Genomic DNA, 17,635 nt, shown 5'->3' with positions numbered 1-17,635 from the left:
GAAATCCCATGCTGACATCAGAGGTGCAGAGTATGAGGGCCAATAGTTCTCTCTAAAAGGGTAAAGCCATAGCTCTCCAGAAATCCTTTGGAACCAGAAAGACAAAACAGTTACATCTGTTGAATAGGTGAAATGGGCTGATTCATCAACTCCATCAAGAGTTAAGTCCACATGTGGACTTAACACAGGTTTCTTTGGCGGGACAGACCACATCTTAAGCACCAGCACCAGGACAAAGTATCAGTGCAACCAGAGGCAGAAAGTTGGGCTGGGGAGACCAAGGCAGGATCAAAAAAAGAAGCTAGAAGAACTTGGCAACAAAAGCACTTTCTAACAAGCATTAGAAGGCTATGTTGTGGATGTGCTTCCTATTACTCTAGCAACTCAGGTGACTGGCCATCTGTTGTTGGCACTGCTTTGCAAGGGATTCATGCAGGAGATAGGAAAGCTGTCTAAATGTAGTAGCTTTTTGGGTTCTTTGAGACACAAGCCTAGGGGAACAGACCACCAACCTCCCTGACCCCTACTCTTCTGCCAACGCTTAGAAGTCCATCTCACCTTCCTCATCAGCTGAGTGGCAGTACTTTGAAATGATTAGAACACAGGCTTGGGGTCAAACCCATCTGAGTTCAAATCCCAACTTCACCACTTGTTAGCTGTGTAGCTCAGGATGAACTGGCTTAACACAAGACAGGGGCAGGACCAGCAAGACCCTGGTGGTGCCTCCTACACCACAGCTCACCACATTATCTGCTCTCAGTTTAAAGACAGATGCTTGTCAGCTATCAGCTCAGTGGACCCAAGTATTTCCCATTTTTACAATCCCGTGGTTTTTTTTTTTTTTCCCCTTTAAGGTGAGGGCACCAGCTGGGAAAGGCATTCCCACACAACAGCCAAGAGAATACTCAACTGTCATTATTCTCAAGGCATTCCATGGTCCATGGAGGCTGGTCCACTTGACAAAGCTTCCAAGGTCTTGCAGCGTCAAGTTTCTTTGACCAGCTGAGTTTCTGTACGGGAGTTTCCCCACCATCCAAGGCTTCCGTAAAGCTGCTAGCCCAGTTGCTCTCCTGAGCTGGTTCCTCTACCATCTCGGTATCCAGATTGCACAACCTGGTGAAACACTTCTTGGACTCTTCCCTCCAAAAAGAAAAAAAAGAGCTTGTATATACTTTTGTATGGACCATAGCAGAGACCACGAAAACAAAAACTGTTGGCTCAGAAACTCACAAGGGAAGCAAGGGAGGGACAGAGTGTCCAGGACCACCTATATGGGCTAAGGAGTCTGAAGAACAGGGAGCTCTGGAAGTGGTGCTGGAGCAGAGGAATGCAACAAAATATGGACCTGGAGTTAGTATGGTAGCTGAGAACAGGATTTACAGCTTAGTGGGAGGCCACAGAGATCAGGGAAGAGACTGCTGCAAAAGTCCTTAGAGCCCAACTAGGATTGGTGACTGAAGGAGAGCAGAAAGATGCTTAAAAAATAAAAAAATAAAAAAAAAAATGACTCTTAAGGGCTACTGGGAATGGGGGGTAGGGGAAAATATTTTTGAAACAGGAAAAGAGAATAAACAGTCACACATTAAGTTGACCTTGAAATAATGATTCACTGTCCAAGCAATGCTTAACAGATCTCTGGAGCCAAGGGAAAGCCATCAGTAGTGGGAGGGCCCTGGGTTTTCACCACAGAGGATGCCCAGGGGGCATCTTGGATCAGCACTCCATGGTTGGTCCTTATGCTCAAACTTAATCTCCAGTTCTGGTAAAACTATTAATGCTTTACTTAGTAAAATCAAGTCAACAGTGTAGGAGGAAAGGCTTTAAAGTGGTTTACAAACAAAAATGACTAATTCACATTGATAACCACTCAGTTACTAATTCAGGTAACTTAACCATATATCTTCAGTTTAAAGACAAAACGAACTACAAAGAAGTCTTGAACTTTAGATGGTTTATTGTTGATAGAGCTGTAGTGATTCTGAAACTTGTATTTATGGTAGCACTGAGCAAATGAGTGAAATATATTGAGAATAATGGGAGCCAGGGTTATTACTGCTGTAGTAAGAGAGACAATACAGAATGAAGGAAGGCAAAGAAGCACCCATAGTGTTGGATTAGAAGTTTCAGTATGAACTCATGATTTAAAAGTACGACAAATATGTATTCATATATACATGTGTCGCACATATATATACACACTTATTTGCATAAATTTTCCTAGTTCTGTCTGCTGAAATGCCTCAAAGCAATGATACTCCAGTATCAATGTGAACCCTTAGTGACAATTTTAGCTTCTAAATGACATACCTACTAAAAGAAACTAAGAAACTACTACTATATACTACTACATACCTATTAAAGAAACTCCTTGGAGAAATTGCTGATTCCAGGGTTGGGCAAGGAAAATATAAGATAAGCCTAGAGCATCATCTTGTCAGAAAATAAGGAAATACTAAAAAAATCAGTGGGATATATTAAAAGGACCTGGGGAGCCAGGTTGAAGGAGCTCCCACTAACCAAATTGGGTCATTTTAAGCATCAAAATGAGTAACATTAAATATTTTTAAAAAATCAACAAGTCCAGGCAAGCCACACCAACAAGTCCAAGTGGCTCACGCCTGTAATCCCAGCACTTTGGGAGGCTGAGGTGGTCAGATCACGAAATCAAGAGATCGAGACCATCCTGGCCAACATGGTGAAATCCTGTCTCTATTAAAAATACAAAAATTAGCTGGGCATGGTGGCACATGCCCAGCTACTCGGGAGGCTGAGGCAGAAGAATCACTTGAACCTGGGAGGCAGAGGTTGCAGTGAGTTGAGATTGCGCCACAGCACTCCAGCCTGGCAACAGAGTGAGACTCCGTGTCAAAAAAAAAAAAAAATCAACAAGTCCAAAATGATACTAAGAAAACAAAAACAGGAGAAAAGAAAGCTCTTCCTTACCTAGAGTTCCAACTAATAAATATAGATATAAGAGTTAGAAACAACATTTTATAATCAATGCAGAATCATTGATTGAGGCAAGAATCATCAATGAATACTCAAATTATTGGTGAAAGTTTATTTAATTCTTTGAGACAGAATCTAGCTTTGTCACCCAGGCTGGAGCGCAGTGGGGTGATCTCGGCTCACTGCAACCTCCGCCTCCCAGGTTCAAGCGATTCTCCTGCCTCAGCCTCCTGAGTAGCTGGGCGCATACCTCCACACCTGGCTAATTTTTGTATTTTTAGTAGAGAGAGGGTTTCACCATGTTGGCCAGGATGGTCTCGAACTCCTGACCTAAGGTGATCTGCCCACTTCGGCCTCCCAAAGTGCTGGGATTACAGGCATGAACCACCACACCTGGCCCAGGTGAAAGTTTATTGACAGACAAGATTAAATAATGCCCCACAAATTAGTTATCAGTTACAAAGAGAAAATGGTAACTACTATGGAAAAACCTTTGCAGCCATGACCTTAATCATGTGATCAGAATCAGTTACCAACAGCAGGAAAAACTGACATCATGTGCTTACTAATGTGATGCACTGAAAGGAATATGTGTTAGTCTTATCTGAATCTAAACCTCAGGAAACAGACACCGCAAACTGAAGGACACCCTACCAAATAACCAGCAAGTAAGCTTTCCTCAAAAATGTCAACGTCATGAATGACAGACTATGTAAGACAGAGGACCTTGTTCCTAGGAGATACAAGTTTTTGGGAACACAGGGTCACGAATCTACAACTGACTTTCAAAGGGGTCAATTAAATAATTATATTGTATATGTTATACAATTATATAATTATATAATGTATAAATACATAATGTAAATTATGTTAGATATAATTAGATATCAATATAATTATATTGATATAATTAGATATATGCATATTATGTATTATTAGATATATCTAAGTGTGGAAGAAATAAAGCAAATGTAGAAAATGTTACCAACTGGAGAATCTAGGTAAAGTGGATACAATACAATTCTTGCAACATTTCCATAGGCTTGAAAATTTTCACAATTAAAAAGTTTTTGAAAATTTTAAGAACACATTTCTGGAAATAACCTGAGTCAACACAGGGTGCTATGTCTTATTGAGCATCTGTACTGCTAAACACATATTCCACAATTGCAAACATCACATTTAATCCTCAATTCATGGGGGAATTAGGAGATAGAAAGGGCATATTATATTATCCCTATTTTTAAAATAAGGAAACTGAAGCCTAAGAAATACTGTGCCTTAAAAGCTTATTATATATCTCACCTATGGATAAAAAACTAATTCCTAAGAGAAAAAGAACAATACCCAGAGATGTGAAATAAAAATTAGCTCTAGGTGATAACACTGTGTACTATTTTTCTTTCTAGTTCTATTGATTTTTCAGATTTCCACCATAAAAAACTGAATTTATGCTCAAAAAATACAACTTAAAATTTTTAATAAAGTAAATAATTTTATAGTAAGGCACAAAAGAGATCTTTCTAGAATTTAATAAACTTTGTTATTCTAAGTTATCCAAGTATTTGAATTCCCATGTTTCATGATTTCAAAAGGCAGGAATGGGATGTGAATGGGCAGACAATAATTCAGTTCTTGGTTTCTTTTCCTTTGAATTGTTTACAATGGAATATTTGCATGTTTTCTCCAAGGACGTTGTACCTTCTTGCTGGCCAACACATCCAGGTCACAGCAGATTCGGGCACGTGTGGAAGAAGGTTGGATGATGTCATCCACAAACCCTGGTGAAGCACAGAAAAGGGAGTGGATCATCTGCATCCCCAGATGATGCCACCCTTCAACCTTCTGCTCAGCCTGGGCATCATCCCTGGGGCCAGCAGTACAAGCAGCGTCCAACCTGATACAGAGAGGGTAAGCCCTGTGAATCCTGTCTTGTATCCCAAGAGCTGGCCTGTTCTGACAGCTCCCCACCTGGCCTAGGAGCACTTGGCAAGAAAAGGAAAATTTGACACCCTCCCTATACCCTGCTTACTCCAATGCCTCCATCCTGCCACAATGAATTCAATACGAAATAAAGAAAATACATCTAGATTTTCAAAAATGGCTACAACAATTCCTCCATCCTTGTACACAAGTCCTGCAATGTGACTTTACCACTTCTGTCATCAAGAGGTGGATTTGTATTCCTTCACGTAACCTTGTGAGTTTCTTTGGCCTAAAAACTGTGGCAAAAATGACACTGTGCAACTTCCAAATCTAGGCCTCAGTTTCCCTTTGCCCCCTTGCTACTCTCGGGACGCCATGTGAGGAAGCCTGGACTAGCCTCCTCGAGGGTGAGAGGCCATGTGGGGAGTGAGCCTAGCTAACAGCAACTGCCAAGTAAGTGACGCCATTTTAGACTGTCAAGCCCCAGTCAAGCCACAGAATGCCTATACCTGTGTGGGGGACCCCAGGCAAGACCAGCACAAGAACCCCTCAGTTGGGCCCAGATCCAATTGTGGACCTCACAGAACCATAAGCAGGTGGGGGAAATGGTGGTTGGTTTAAGCAGCTGAGTTATAGCGTGAATTTCTGCACGGCACTAGACAACTGAAACAACACCTAGAAATTTAACACACTTCGGCAACGTTGTTTTAATCGTGGTACCAAAGCAATCTGTTCTGCTGTCCTTAGTCCTAAGTGATGACTTGCCCAGGGACAGTCTCAACCCTCACTAGTCAACAGATTAGACTGCAAAGGCAAAAAGGCAGTTATGTGACAATTTCTGTAGAGAAAGAGTGAGCAAGTGACCAAACAAAGCTGCCCTCTTCACCACAGTCCCCTACCTCTCACTGCCGCAGGGAAAGGGTTGGCAAACTTCTCGATGTACTCTGCCTGAGCAGCTTCCACATTCTCATGCCCTTTGAAGATGATCTCCACAGCACCCTGTGATTAGAGGAGTTCTTGAATGTCTTTGGTCGTCCCAACCTGGACAGATCTCCTTCAACTCATTATCACTGTGTGTGGTTGCAAATTTCTTGGTAAATCAGTGTACTGGGGGGAAGTGCCATCTCTAAAGGCCACAGCATAGAGGGAGGCACTGCCTGGGGCTGACCATCATGACACAGGGGGCTGAGTGATGGGATGGGATGCTTCCCTGTGGCCCCAATGAGGGGCAGTCAGGCAAAAGTCAGTAGCTTCTCTCCCCAGAGCCCATTCTACCATCTCCATTGGCACTCATCATACTTCTTTGAGCCAAAGATGTTAGCCCTGTTTTCCATTATTAAATCCACAGTCTTGTATCAAGGGGAATTAAAAGCACTACTTCCCTTTTTCAGTATCCTGAGACCTGAGTATACAATTCGGTGGCCAGAGGTGGCCAGATAGAACTGGAAATTAGAAGGACTGGCCTTCAAGTCAGAGCAACCATAAGTCCTCTAGACTTACAGAGCACCTGTAACTCTAGGGGGACCTGCAAGTTATCTGATTCAACCACAATAGCTACTTCAAAGCAGGGAAGGAGCGAGGAATAGGTCACGCAACAGGAAGTACCTTGTCCGACGTCACTGGGGTCAGACCTACAGTTTAGCTTCTTATGACCTTAAAAGAGTAGCTCTGGGGCCCTCCCTGGAAGCTGAGGTGGAGTTGGGAGAATGTCCAATCCTTCTGAAGGTGACTTCAGTTGACTCAACCCTTTGCCCCCTTTACTTACAATCTTGAAACCCACTCTGGACTCCTCTCACTTTCCTTTCACCTGCCCCACCCACCTTGGCATGAAGACACCAGTGTGGGCCTGAAGAAAGGGTATAGGACAGGAGGCAGAGATGTCTCCGGAGCCCCAGGAGGAGACTTGCCAAGGTCTAGGTCTCCCTCGCCTCAGTCCTGGCTCACCCTAGCGGCCCTGGCCTCTCTCCAACACTTCCCAGCTATGCCTTGAGCTCTGGCTGGTAGAGTCGAGTCCTTGTACCCAGAAAGGGAAAAGCCAGAGGCCCTCACCTTTGCTCCCATGACTGCAATCTCTGCGGTGGGCCAGGCATAGTTGGTATCACCACAAAGGTGCTTAGAGCTCATGACATCATAGGCACCTCCATAGGCCTAAAACAGATCCAAATGCTGAATGTTAGAGCCTGAGACAGCCAGATCTTGTCCCTGAAAGACCCCAGGAAACCAGATAAAATGGGGACAAAGAACAAGAGTAGCCCCCTGGTCTCCTGAAGGCCCATGGTCTGTAAGGCCTTTCAAAGTTAATGCTCATTATCTTTTCTGGCTTTTTCCCACTGCTGCTTTCAGTTCCCTTGTGTTAAAAAACCACAGACATGGCCGGGCGCGGTGGCTCACACCTGTAATCCCAGCACTTTGGGAGGCTGAGGCGGGTGGATCATGAGGTCAGGAGATCAAGACCATCCCGGCTAACACGGTGAAACCCCGTCTCTACTAAAAATACAAAAAACTTAGCCAGGCGTGGTGGCAGGCACCTGTAGTCCCAGCCACTCAGGAGGCTGAGGCAGGAGAATGGCGTGAACCCGGGAGGCAGAGCTTGCAGTGAGCCGAGATCGCACCACTGGACTCCATCTCAAAAAACAAAACAAAAAAAAACCCAAAGACATTTCTGTGGGGCTGGGAACAACGTCCTCAAGACTTCTTTTTAAGGATGAGCAAGGTATACTCCTTCTAGCCCTGGTAAAACTCTGCCAGACCTCCCACCACGGCTATGCTATAGGAAAGTGAGCAGGGTCATGGCCTCCAACGTGAGGTCCTCACCTTCCTCGTGATGACCGTGACTTTGGGTACAGTTGCCTCAGCAAATGCGTAGAGAAGCTTGGCGCCATGCCGGATGATGCCCCCGTATTCCTGTGCTGTGCCTAAACATGAGGAAGAGTTACTAGATATCCACAAGTCCTCACATGGTTATCCTGCCACTCTCAGCTGTGAGGTCTTTCCCACCTCTGGAGAGGGCCATTCCTTACACAGTCCTATCTTCTGGACACCCAGAATACATGGAGAAGTCACAAGTCCTCAGGGAGTTCTGCAAGATCTCCAAATAAAGTGGGCACCTCACTGGGAAAGGCAACTCTCCTAGCCCCCACTCTGTCAATAACTTACCAGGTAGAAAGCCAGGGACATCAACAAAAGTGATGAGTGGAATATTGAATGCATCACAGAATCTGACAAAACGAGCCCCTTTCACAGATGAATTAATATCCAAGCATCCTAGAAAGAGAGAGATTATCCATACTGAGTATCCAGGCAATTCCCAGTTCTATCCACAATGGGAATTTGTCCTCAGCAGCCATCCAGAGCTGGTTTCTGTGGAGGCACCAACGTTTCTTCATTGCAGAATGATAACAGGGATCCCTCAAACTCCAGGAAATGGGGAAGATGAAGAATCCACCTGTCTGTCACTGGCCAAAGAGGCCCAGGACTAGACTCAACTGTAGACAGACCGAAGGGCTGCCGCCAGCTGAGACACAGCTGGCCTTGCCGCAGAGAGCCATCAGCGGGAGGCAGCATTCAGGGGCTGGTCTTAGAGAGTCCTCAGAGCTTCCAATCAGATTCTGGCTCCACTGGTGATGGCGATGTGCCCTTGAGAAATTACTTTGCTTTTAGACCTAAGGTTCCTATCTGCAAAGCAGGGATGGTACTGCCTCCTAGCATAATTCTAAGGAGTAAAGGAAATGGAGTCTGTAAAGCAGCACAGAGAGGAGCTCAATTACTAGTAAATCTCCCCTCCTAGAAGAGTTTCCAACTTAACTCTATGTGACCAGTATTACCCTGACACCAAAGCAAGACAAGGACATCATCAGAAAAGAATACAGACCAAAAACAAAAATGAAAAATTTTTACTTTTTAAGTAAGGCATATTATCAAGTCCAGCAATATATATAAAAACAATAATACATCATGTCCGAGTGGGGTTTATCCCAAGAATTCAAGGTTGATTTCAGCATGTGAAAACCAATGAAATTATTAAAGGAAAAAAACTATATGAACATCTCAACAGATGTAGAGAAAACACCTGAAAAAATCTAATATCCATTCATGAATAAAAACGTGGCCTGGCACAGTGGCTCACACCTGTAATCCCAGCACTTTGGGAGGTTGGGCAGGCGGACCACTTGAGGTCAAGAGTTCAAGACCGGCCTGGCCAACATGGTGAAACCTCATCTCTACTAAAAAATACAAAAATTAGCCAGGCGTGGTGGCAGGCGCCTGTACTCCCAGCTACTCGGAAGGCTTGTGGCAGGAGAATCACTTGAACCCAGGAGGCGGAAGTTGCAGCGAGCCAAGATTGCACCACTGCTCTAGGCAACAGAGTAAGACTCCATCTCAAAAAAAAAAAAAAAGAGAGAGAGAGAGAGAGGCTGGGTGTGCTGGCTCATGCCTGTAATCCCAGCACTTTGGGATGCCAAGGTAGGTGGAGCACCTGAGGTCAGGAGTTCAAGACCAGCCTGACCAACATGGAGAAAATATGTCTCTACTAAAAAACATGTCTCTACTAAAAATACAGAATTAGCTGGTCATGGTGGCGGGCGCCTGTAATCCCAGCTACTCAGGAGGCTGAGGCAGGAGAATCACTGGAATCCGGAAGATGGAGGTTGTGGTGAGCCAAGATCACATCATTGTACTCCAGCGTGGGCAACAAGAGTGAAACTCTGTCTCAAAAAAAAAAAAAAAAAAAAGAAAGGAGAAAGGAGAGGAAAAGGGAAAGGAAATAAATAGGCAAGTCACAAGTCACAAGCCAGGCCCTACAAATCAATAAAAAGACAGACAATGTAGTCCCAGCTACTCAGGAGGACAAAGTGGGAGGATTGCTTAAGCCCAGGAGTTTGAGACCAGCCTGGGCAACATAGTGACACTCTGTCTCTAAAAGAGCAAAAAAAGTGGCCAAACGTGGTGGCTCACGCCTGTAATCCCATCAATTTGGGGGGCCAAGGCGGGCGGATCACCTGAGGTCAGGAGTTCAAGACCAGTCTGGCCAACATGGCAAAACCCTGTCTCTACTAAAAATACAAAAATTATCCGAGAGTGGTGCACACCTGTAATCCCATCTACTCAGTGGCTGAGGCAGGAGAATTGCTTGAATCTGGGAGAAGGAGGTTGCAGTGAGCCAAGATCGTGCCACTGCACTCCAGCCTGGGTGACAGAGTGAGACTCTGTCTCCAAAAAATAAAATAAAATAAAATGGTATGAAAGCTTTGTAGCTTTTTAATTATACTTGTCCCATTCCCTCCCTGGTTCTGGAGGAAGCAGAGCAGCCCTCATTCACAAATTTCTGCATAGGTCTGCTCTAACCCGTCTGTGGGCTGCCTGAAGGACTGACACAAGGAACACATCTCTGTTCCACCTAACTCAGAACTTGTACAGGCTGGAAATGTAGCAGGCATTTCTCAAAATCACGGTAAGGCAGAGGAACAACCTGCAGATGTCTGGCCAAAAGATTATTGTTGAAACCACCTAAGACATGGGAGAGAAAAAAAAAAACAAGGAGAGAGTGTCTTTAGGAAATTAGTACATTCAAAAGCACCCTTGAATAGGGGGAATTCAGAAAGACACATGTATGCCTAGGACAAGACACACGATCAGAAAAGATCTGAGAGGGGAAATTAGAAAATAAGTTGAATGAAAATGAAAACACTATTACAAAGCAAAAGACCTGGGAAAACTTTAAACTCCCCAACACAGAGCCAATTTCAAGACCAGGAGTTTTCTTGTTTGTGGTTTCTTGGTTTTAGTTCCTGGTGTTTAAGAAAATTTCTGTCAAATACACAAATTAAGAAACAGGCTGGGCATGGTGGCTCACGCCTGTAATCCTAACACTGTGGGAGGCCACTTTGGGAGAATCTCTTAAGGCCAGGAGTTCCAGACCAGCCTAGGCAACAGAGCAAGACCCTGTCTCAAAAGAAAGAAAGAAACAAGAAAAGAAACAGGGACTTCAGTGACCACAAATGACAAGAAATATACAGTCTCTGGAAAAGTAATTGCAAAAAGACACTAGACAAACATATATGACATTCAGTATCAAAAAAAAAACAACAAAGCTTGGGAAAAGAAGAAAATTTGACTGCCAGCGTGACCACATTATAATGTACAAATACTCCGTTTTCAATTAAAAAAATTACAAGGTGTAAAATTAAGAAACTGTCCCTAAGTAAGCATAGACACTGAACTTACTAGACAAAGACTATAAAACACTACTAGTGGGTTTTTTTTGTTTTGTTTTTGAGACAGAGTTTTGCTTCTTGTCACCCAGGCTGGACTGCAATGGCGCCATCTCAGCTCACTGCAATCTCTGCCTCCTAGGTTCATGTGATTCTCCTGCCTTGGCCTCGTAAGTAGCTGGGACTACAGGCGCCCACTGCCATGCCCGGCTCGTTTTTGTATTTTTAGTAGAGATGGGGTTTCACCACATTGGCTAGGTTGGTCTCGAACTCCTGATCTCAGGTGATCTGCCCACCTTGGCCTCCCAAAGTGCTGGGATTACAGGCAGGAGCCACCACATCTGGCCTAAAACACTACTAGTCTTAAATATATTCAAAGAGGTAAAGGAAAACCTGGACAAAGAACTAAAGGAAATCAGGAAAATAATGAAAAATTCTGGAGCTGAAAAGTATAATAAATGAAATGAAAAATTCATTACAAGGGTTCAATAGGAGATCTGAGCAGGCAGAAGAAAGATCAGAGAATAGAATATGAAGATAAAACAATTGAAATTACTCTGAGGAGAAAATAAAAAAACTAAGTGAGCAGAACCTAAGGGATCTGTGGGACACTAACATGTGAAACAATATACACAGGATGAGAGCACCAGGAGGAGAAGACTGAGAGAAAGTGGCAAGGAGATAATTTGATGAAACAATGTCCGAAAACTTCCCAAGTTTGATGCAAGATGTGAAACTAGAAATATAAGAAACTCAACTAACTATAAGAATACATTCAGAGACCCACACTGAGACATATTACAGTCAAGTTACTGAAAGACAAAAGAGAATCTTAAAAGCAGCAAAAAAGAAATCACTCATTATGTCAAGGAATCCTCATTAAGATTATCCAGTGATTTCTCAGCAGAAACTCTGAAAGCCAGAGACAGTAGGATAACATATTAAAATGCTAAAAGAATAAAAGTGTCAACCAAGAATTCCATATCTGGCAAACTGTCCTTCAAAAATGAGAGAAAATTTAAGAATTAAGACATTTTCAGATAAACAAAAGCTGAGGCCCTCAGTACCAACAAGCCCACTCCACAGAAAAATGCTAAAGGAAGCCCTTCAGGTTAAAAGGAAAGAACACTAGACAGTATCACAAAGCTACATTAGGAAATAAATATCTCAAGTAAAGATGACTACATGGGCAAATATAAAAACCAGGATTTGAGTATTTTGGTTTCTAATTCCACTTTTTATTTCCTACATAATTTAAAAAGCAAATAAAGCCCAGGTTTCAACTTGTGAATTCTACCATACATTTAAGGAAGATATTAATATACCAGTTCTCTACAATCTTTTCCAGAAGACAGATGCAGAAAGAATACTTTCTAACTCATTCTATGAGTCCAGCATCACTCTGATACCAAAACCAAAGACACTGCAAGAAAACTGTATCTCAATATTGCTCATAAGCTTATATGAAAAAATCCTCAACAAAATATTAGCAGATCAAATCCAACAATGCATAAAAAGAATTATACAACAAAACCAGGCGGGATTTATCTCAGGTATGTGAGTTTAGTTCAACAGTCAAAAATCAATTGATGTAATCTATCAACAGTCTGAAGAAGAAAAATCACATGATCATATGAATACAAAAAAAGCATGTAACTAAATCCAAAACACATTCATGACAAAAACACTCAATAAACTAAGTATAGAGGGGAATTTCTTCAACTTTATAAAGAACATCTACGAAAAACCTACAACTAACAACACACTTACTTGTAAGAAACTACAAGTTTTCTAGCTAAGATCAAATGTCCCTCACCACTATCTTTCAATATTGTACTGGAAGTCCTGGCTAATGCAAGAAGACAAGAATATAAAAGGTGTACACATTGAGAAGGAAGAAATCAAACTCTTTGTTCACAGATGACAAAAGTGTCCATACAGAAAATCTGAAAGAAGTAACCGAAAACTGCTGGAACTAATAAGTAACATAGTAAGGTTGCAAGATAAAAGGCTAATATACAAAAATCAATTACTTTCCTATATACTGGCAATAAACAAATAGAATTTGAAATTGAAAACAAAATACCATTGATAGGGTTAGCTCTGTGTGCCTACCCAAATCTCATCTCAAACTGTAAGCCCCATGTGTTGAGAGAGGAACCTGTAATCCTCATGTGTTGAGGGAGGGACCACGTGTCAAGGGAGGGAGGTGATTGGATCATGGGGGTGGTTTTCCCCATGCTGTTCCCGTGATAGTGTGTGAGTTCTTACAAGATCTGATGGTTTTAGAAACATCTGGCATTTCCCCTGCTTGCACTTCTCTCTCCTGCTGCCACGTGAAGAAGGTCTTTGCTTCCACTTTGCCTTTCACCATGATTGTAAGTTTCCTGATGCCTCCCCAGACATATGGAACTGTGAGTCAATTAAACCTCTTTCCTTTATAGAATACCCAGGCTCGGGTAGTATCTTTATAGCAATGTGAAAACAGATTAATACAACCATTAACCTCAAAAAAACCCAAACTCCAAAATACTTAGGTATAAACCTAACAAAACAAATACAATATGTATATGAGGAAAACCTTTTTTTTTTTTTTTTTTTGGAAATGGAGTCTTGCTCTGTCGCCCAGGCTGGAGTACACTGGCGTGATGTCAGCTCAGTGCAACCTCTGCCTCCCAGGTTCAAGCGATTCTTGTGCCTCAGCCTCCCGAGTAGCAGGGACTACAGGAGCACACCAACAATCCCAGCTAATTTTCGTATTTTTAGTAGAGTTGGGGTTTCGCCATGTTTGCCAGGCTGGTCTAGAGTTCTTGGTCTCAAGTGACCCATCTGCTCCGTCTTCCAAAGTGCTAGGATTAGAGGCACGAGCCACTTGCACCTGGCTGGAAAATGATAAAATTCTGAAGAAAGAAAGAGGCCAGGCACAGTGGCTTATGCCTGTGATCCCAGAGCTTTGTGAGGCTGAGGTAGGAGGGTTACTTAAAGCCAGAAGTTCATGGCTAGCCTGAGCAACATAATGAGATCTAGTTTCAACAAAAAATAAAATAAAATAAAATTAGCCAGGCATGGTGGTGCACACCCAAGTAGTCCCAGTTGCTCAGAAGGCTGAAGTGGGAGGATCACTTGAGCCCAGAAGTCTGAGGCTGCAGTGAGCTAAGATTGTATCACTGCATTCTAGCCTAGGCAATAGAGCAAGATCCAATCTCTTAAATAAAAAAGAAAGATAAGAAATGTAAAAGTAACTAAATAAAACTGGTACGGCCATCATGGAAAACAGAATGGAGGTTCCTCAAGAAATTAAAAGAGAACTACCATATGCTCCAACAATTCCACTATGGGTATATATACCCAAAGAAATTTAAGTCAGTATCTCAAGGAAATGTCTGCACCCCCATGATCACTGCAATATTCATGTTCACTTGACTATTATTCACAATAGCCAACGTATGGAAACAACCGAAGTGTCTAATGATAAATGAATGGATAAAGAAAATGTGACAGACACACACACAATGGAATGTTATTCAGCCATAAAAAATAGGGAGCCAGGTATGCTGACTCATGTCTGTAATCTCAGCACTTTGAGAGGCTAAGGTGGGAGGACTGCTTGAGCCCAGGAATTTGAGACCAGGCTGAGCAACAGAGTGAGACTCCATTTCTACCAAAAATACAAAAAATTAGCTGGGCATGGTGGTGCATGCCTGTGGTCCCAGCTGCTCTTAAGGGTCGCTTGAACCCAGGAGGTAGATCATAGCTGCAGCGAGCCATGATCATACCACTGCACTCCAGCCTGGGCAACAGAGCAAGACCCTGTCTCAAAAAAAAAAAAGAAAGGAAAAAAAAGGAAATACGATTTGTGACAAAATGGATGAATCTGAGGAACCTTAAGCTAAGTGAAGCCAGCCAGCCATAGAAAGATGAATACTGTTACGATCTCATATGTGTGGAATCTAAGAAAGTCATATTCATAGAAGCAGAGTGTAAAACAGTATTTGCCAAGGGCTGTGGAGTGGGGAGAATGGAAAGATACTGGTCAGGCCAGGCATGGTGGCTCATGCCTGTAATCCCAACACTTTAGGAGGCCGAGGTGGGTGGATCACCTGAGGTCAGGAGTTCGAGACCAGCCTGGCCAACATGATGAAACCTTGTCTCAACTAAAAATACAAAAAATTAGGCCGGGCATGGTGGCTCATGCCTGTAATCCCAGCACTTTGGAAGGCCAAGGCGGGCAGATCACAAGGTCAAGAGATTGAGACCATCCTGGCCAACACGGTGAAACCCCATCTCTACTAAAAATACAAAAATTAGCTAGGCGTAGTAGTGCGTGCCTGTAATCCCAGCTACTCAGGAGGCTGAGGCAGGAGAATCGCTTGAACCCAGGAGGCAGAGGTTGCAGTGAGCTGAGATTGCGCCATTGCACTCCAGCCTGGTGACAGAGTGAGACTCTGTCTCCAAAAAAAACAAAATTAGCTGAACATGGTGGCCAGTGCCTCTCAAAAAAAAATTAGCCAAGCATGGTGGCCAGTGCCTGTAGTCCCAGCTACTCAGGAGGCTGAGGCACGAGAATTGCTTGAACCGGGGAGGTAGAGGTTGCAGTGAGCGGAGATCACGCCACTGCACTCCAGCCCGGGTGACAGAGCGAGAGAAAGAAAGAAAAGAAAAGAAAAGAAAAGAAAGAAAAAGAAAGAAAGAAAGAAAAAGAAAGAAAGAAAGAAAGAAAGAAAGAAAGAAAGAAAGAAAGAAAGAAAGAAAGAAAGAAAGAAAGAAAGAAAGAAAGAAAGAAAGAAAGAAAGAAAGAAAGAAAGAAAGAAAGAAAGAAAGAAGGGAAGAAAGGGAAGAAAGGGAAGAAAGGGAAGAAAGGGAAGAAAGGGAGCAAGCGAGCAAGCGAGCAAGCGAGCGAGCGAGCGAGCGAGCAAGCAAGCAAGCAAGCAAGCAAGCAAGCAAGATATTGGTCAAAGAGTACAAATTTTCAGTTAGAAAATGCATAAGTTCTGGGAATCTAATGTACACCATGGTGACTACAGTTAATAATACTGTATTCTATACCAGAAATTTGCCATAAGAGTGGATCTTAAGTGTTTTCACAACAAAAAAGTAACTATGTGAGGTGATGAACCTGTTAATTAACTTGATAAATTATATGTATATCAAATAATCCCATTGTATGCCTTAAATAGATACCATTTTTATTTGTCAATTATACCTCAATAATCAGGGAAAGACAACAACTAAACAAACGAAGAGAGAATCCAGGTTCAAGGACAGGAAGACTCAACACAGACGGTCCCCAAATGCCTAAAACAATCCTAAGAACAACAACAAAGTTGGACAACACACTTCTCAATTTCAAAACATATACAAAGCTACAGCAATCAAACTAGTGTGACACTGAAATATGGATAGACATACAGACCAACAGAATAGTATTAAGAATACAGAAACAAATTCATACACCCACAGCCTGCTGATTTCCCACAAGCACGTCACACCTGTTCAATGAGGAAAGAATTATCTCCTCAACAAACGGTGCTGGAATAACTGGATTTCCACATGCAAAAGAATGAAGTTGCACTCCTATCTCATACATACAAAATTAATTCAAAATTAAAACCTAAATGTAAGGGCTAAAACCATAATACTCTTAGAAAATAACAACAGGAACATACTTTCACCACCTTGAATTTAAATTCTTATATATGACAACAAAAGCACAAGCAACAGAAGAAAAAATACAGAAACTAGATTTAATAAAAATTAAAAACTTTTCAGCCAGGTGCAGTGGCTCACACCTGTAATCCCAGCACTTCGGGAGGCCAAGGTGGGCAGATCACTTGAGGTCAGGAGTTTGAGACCAGCCTGGCCAAAATGGCGAAAACCTGTCTCTACTAATACAAAACTTAGCCTGGCATGGCGGCGTATGCCTGTAATCCCAGCTATTTGGGAGGCTGAGGTGAGAGAATGGTTTGAAACTGGGGAGGCAGAGATTGCAATGAGCCAAGATTGTACCATTGCACTCCAGCCTGGGCTGGAGACAGAGCGAAAGAGAGCAAGACTCCATCTCAAAAAAAAAAAAAGAAAAAAAAATTGTGTATCAAAAGACATGATCAAAAGAGTGCAAAGACAACCTATAGAATGGAAGAAAATATTTGTAAGTCATATGTAAAAGTTTAATATACAGAATATACAAGGAACTCCAACTCAACAACAAGACACACACAATTAAAAAATGGAAAAAGGACTTGAATAGACATTTTTCCAAAGAAGATATACAAATGGCCAATAAGCACAGGAAAGGATGCTTACCAAGACTAATGTTGATGAGAAATGCAAATCAAAAACACAATTCTATTCACTTCACATCCATTAGGATTACTATTTTTAAAAATTAGTAAGTGTTGGCAAGGATGTGGAAAAACTGGAACCCTTGCTCATTGCTGGTGGGAATGTAAAATAGTGCAGACGCTGTAGAAAACAGCATGGTGTTTCCCCCAAAAAGTTAAACCTAGAATTACCACATAACCCAGTTATTTTGCTTCTGGGTATAGACC

The 17,635-nt window shown here is 42.4% G+C and overlaps 1 protein-coding gene and 1 long non-coding RNA gene across 4 annotated transcripts in view; both read right to left on the bottom strand.

The window, feature by feature from the left end:
• Positions 1–1,936: 1,936 nt before the first annotated feature.
• LOC141409632 (uncharacterized) lies at positions 1,937–3,658 on the bottom strand. The gene is made up of 2 exons (XR_012430725.1): positions 3,341–3,658; positions 1,937–2,632 (listed from the first exon to the last, which is right to left on the bottom strand). It is a non-coding gene; the product is annotated as an uncharacterized lncRNA (long non-coding RNA).
• Positions 3,659–4,465: 807 nt separating this feature from the next.
• Positions 4,466–17,635, bottom strand: part of PCCB (propionyl-CoA carboxylase subunit beta) — a 91,431-nt gene continuing 78,261 nt past the window's right edge. The window contains exons 11-15 of one of the 3 annotated variants that reach the window (XR_012430724.1): positions 8,032–9,581; positions 7,690–7,790; positions 6,925–7,023; positions 5,775–5,874; positions 4,466–4,730 (exon numbers count right to left, since the gene is read on the bottom strand). Coding sequence is in view for 2 of the 3 variants with exons in the window: in XM_045385129.3 (XP_045241064.1) it covers positions 4,609–4,730; positions 5,775–5,874; positions 6,925–7,023; positions 7,690–7,790; positions 8,032–8,139 (530 nt within the window). In the remaining variant the exon portion in view is untranslated. The remainder of the gene's footprint in view (positions 4,731–5,774; positions 5,875–6,924; positions 7,024–7,689; positions 7,791–8,031; positions 9,582–17,635) is intronic. The other 2 variants (XM_045385129.3, XM_005545836.5) reach the window with 2 other exon arrangements.

Source organism: Macaca fascicularis, chromosome 2 (genome assembly GCF_037993035.2).
Source record: "Macaca fascicularis isolate 582-1 chromosome 2, T2T-MFA8v1.1".
NCBI lineage: Eukaryota > Metazoa > Chordata > Mammalia > Primates > Cercopithecidae > Macaca > Macaca fascicularis.
The sequence above is the reverse complement of the archived record's forward strand: the minus strand, read 5'-3'. Positions and strand labels throughout refer to the sequence as shown.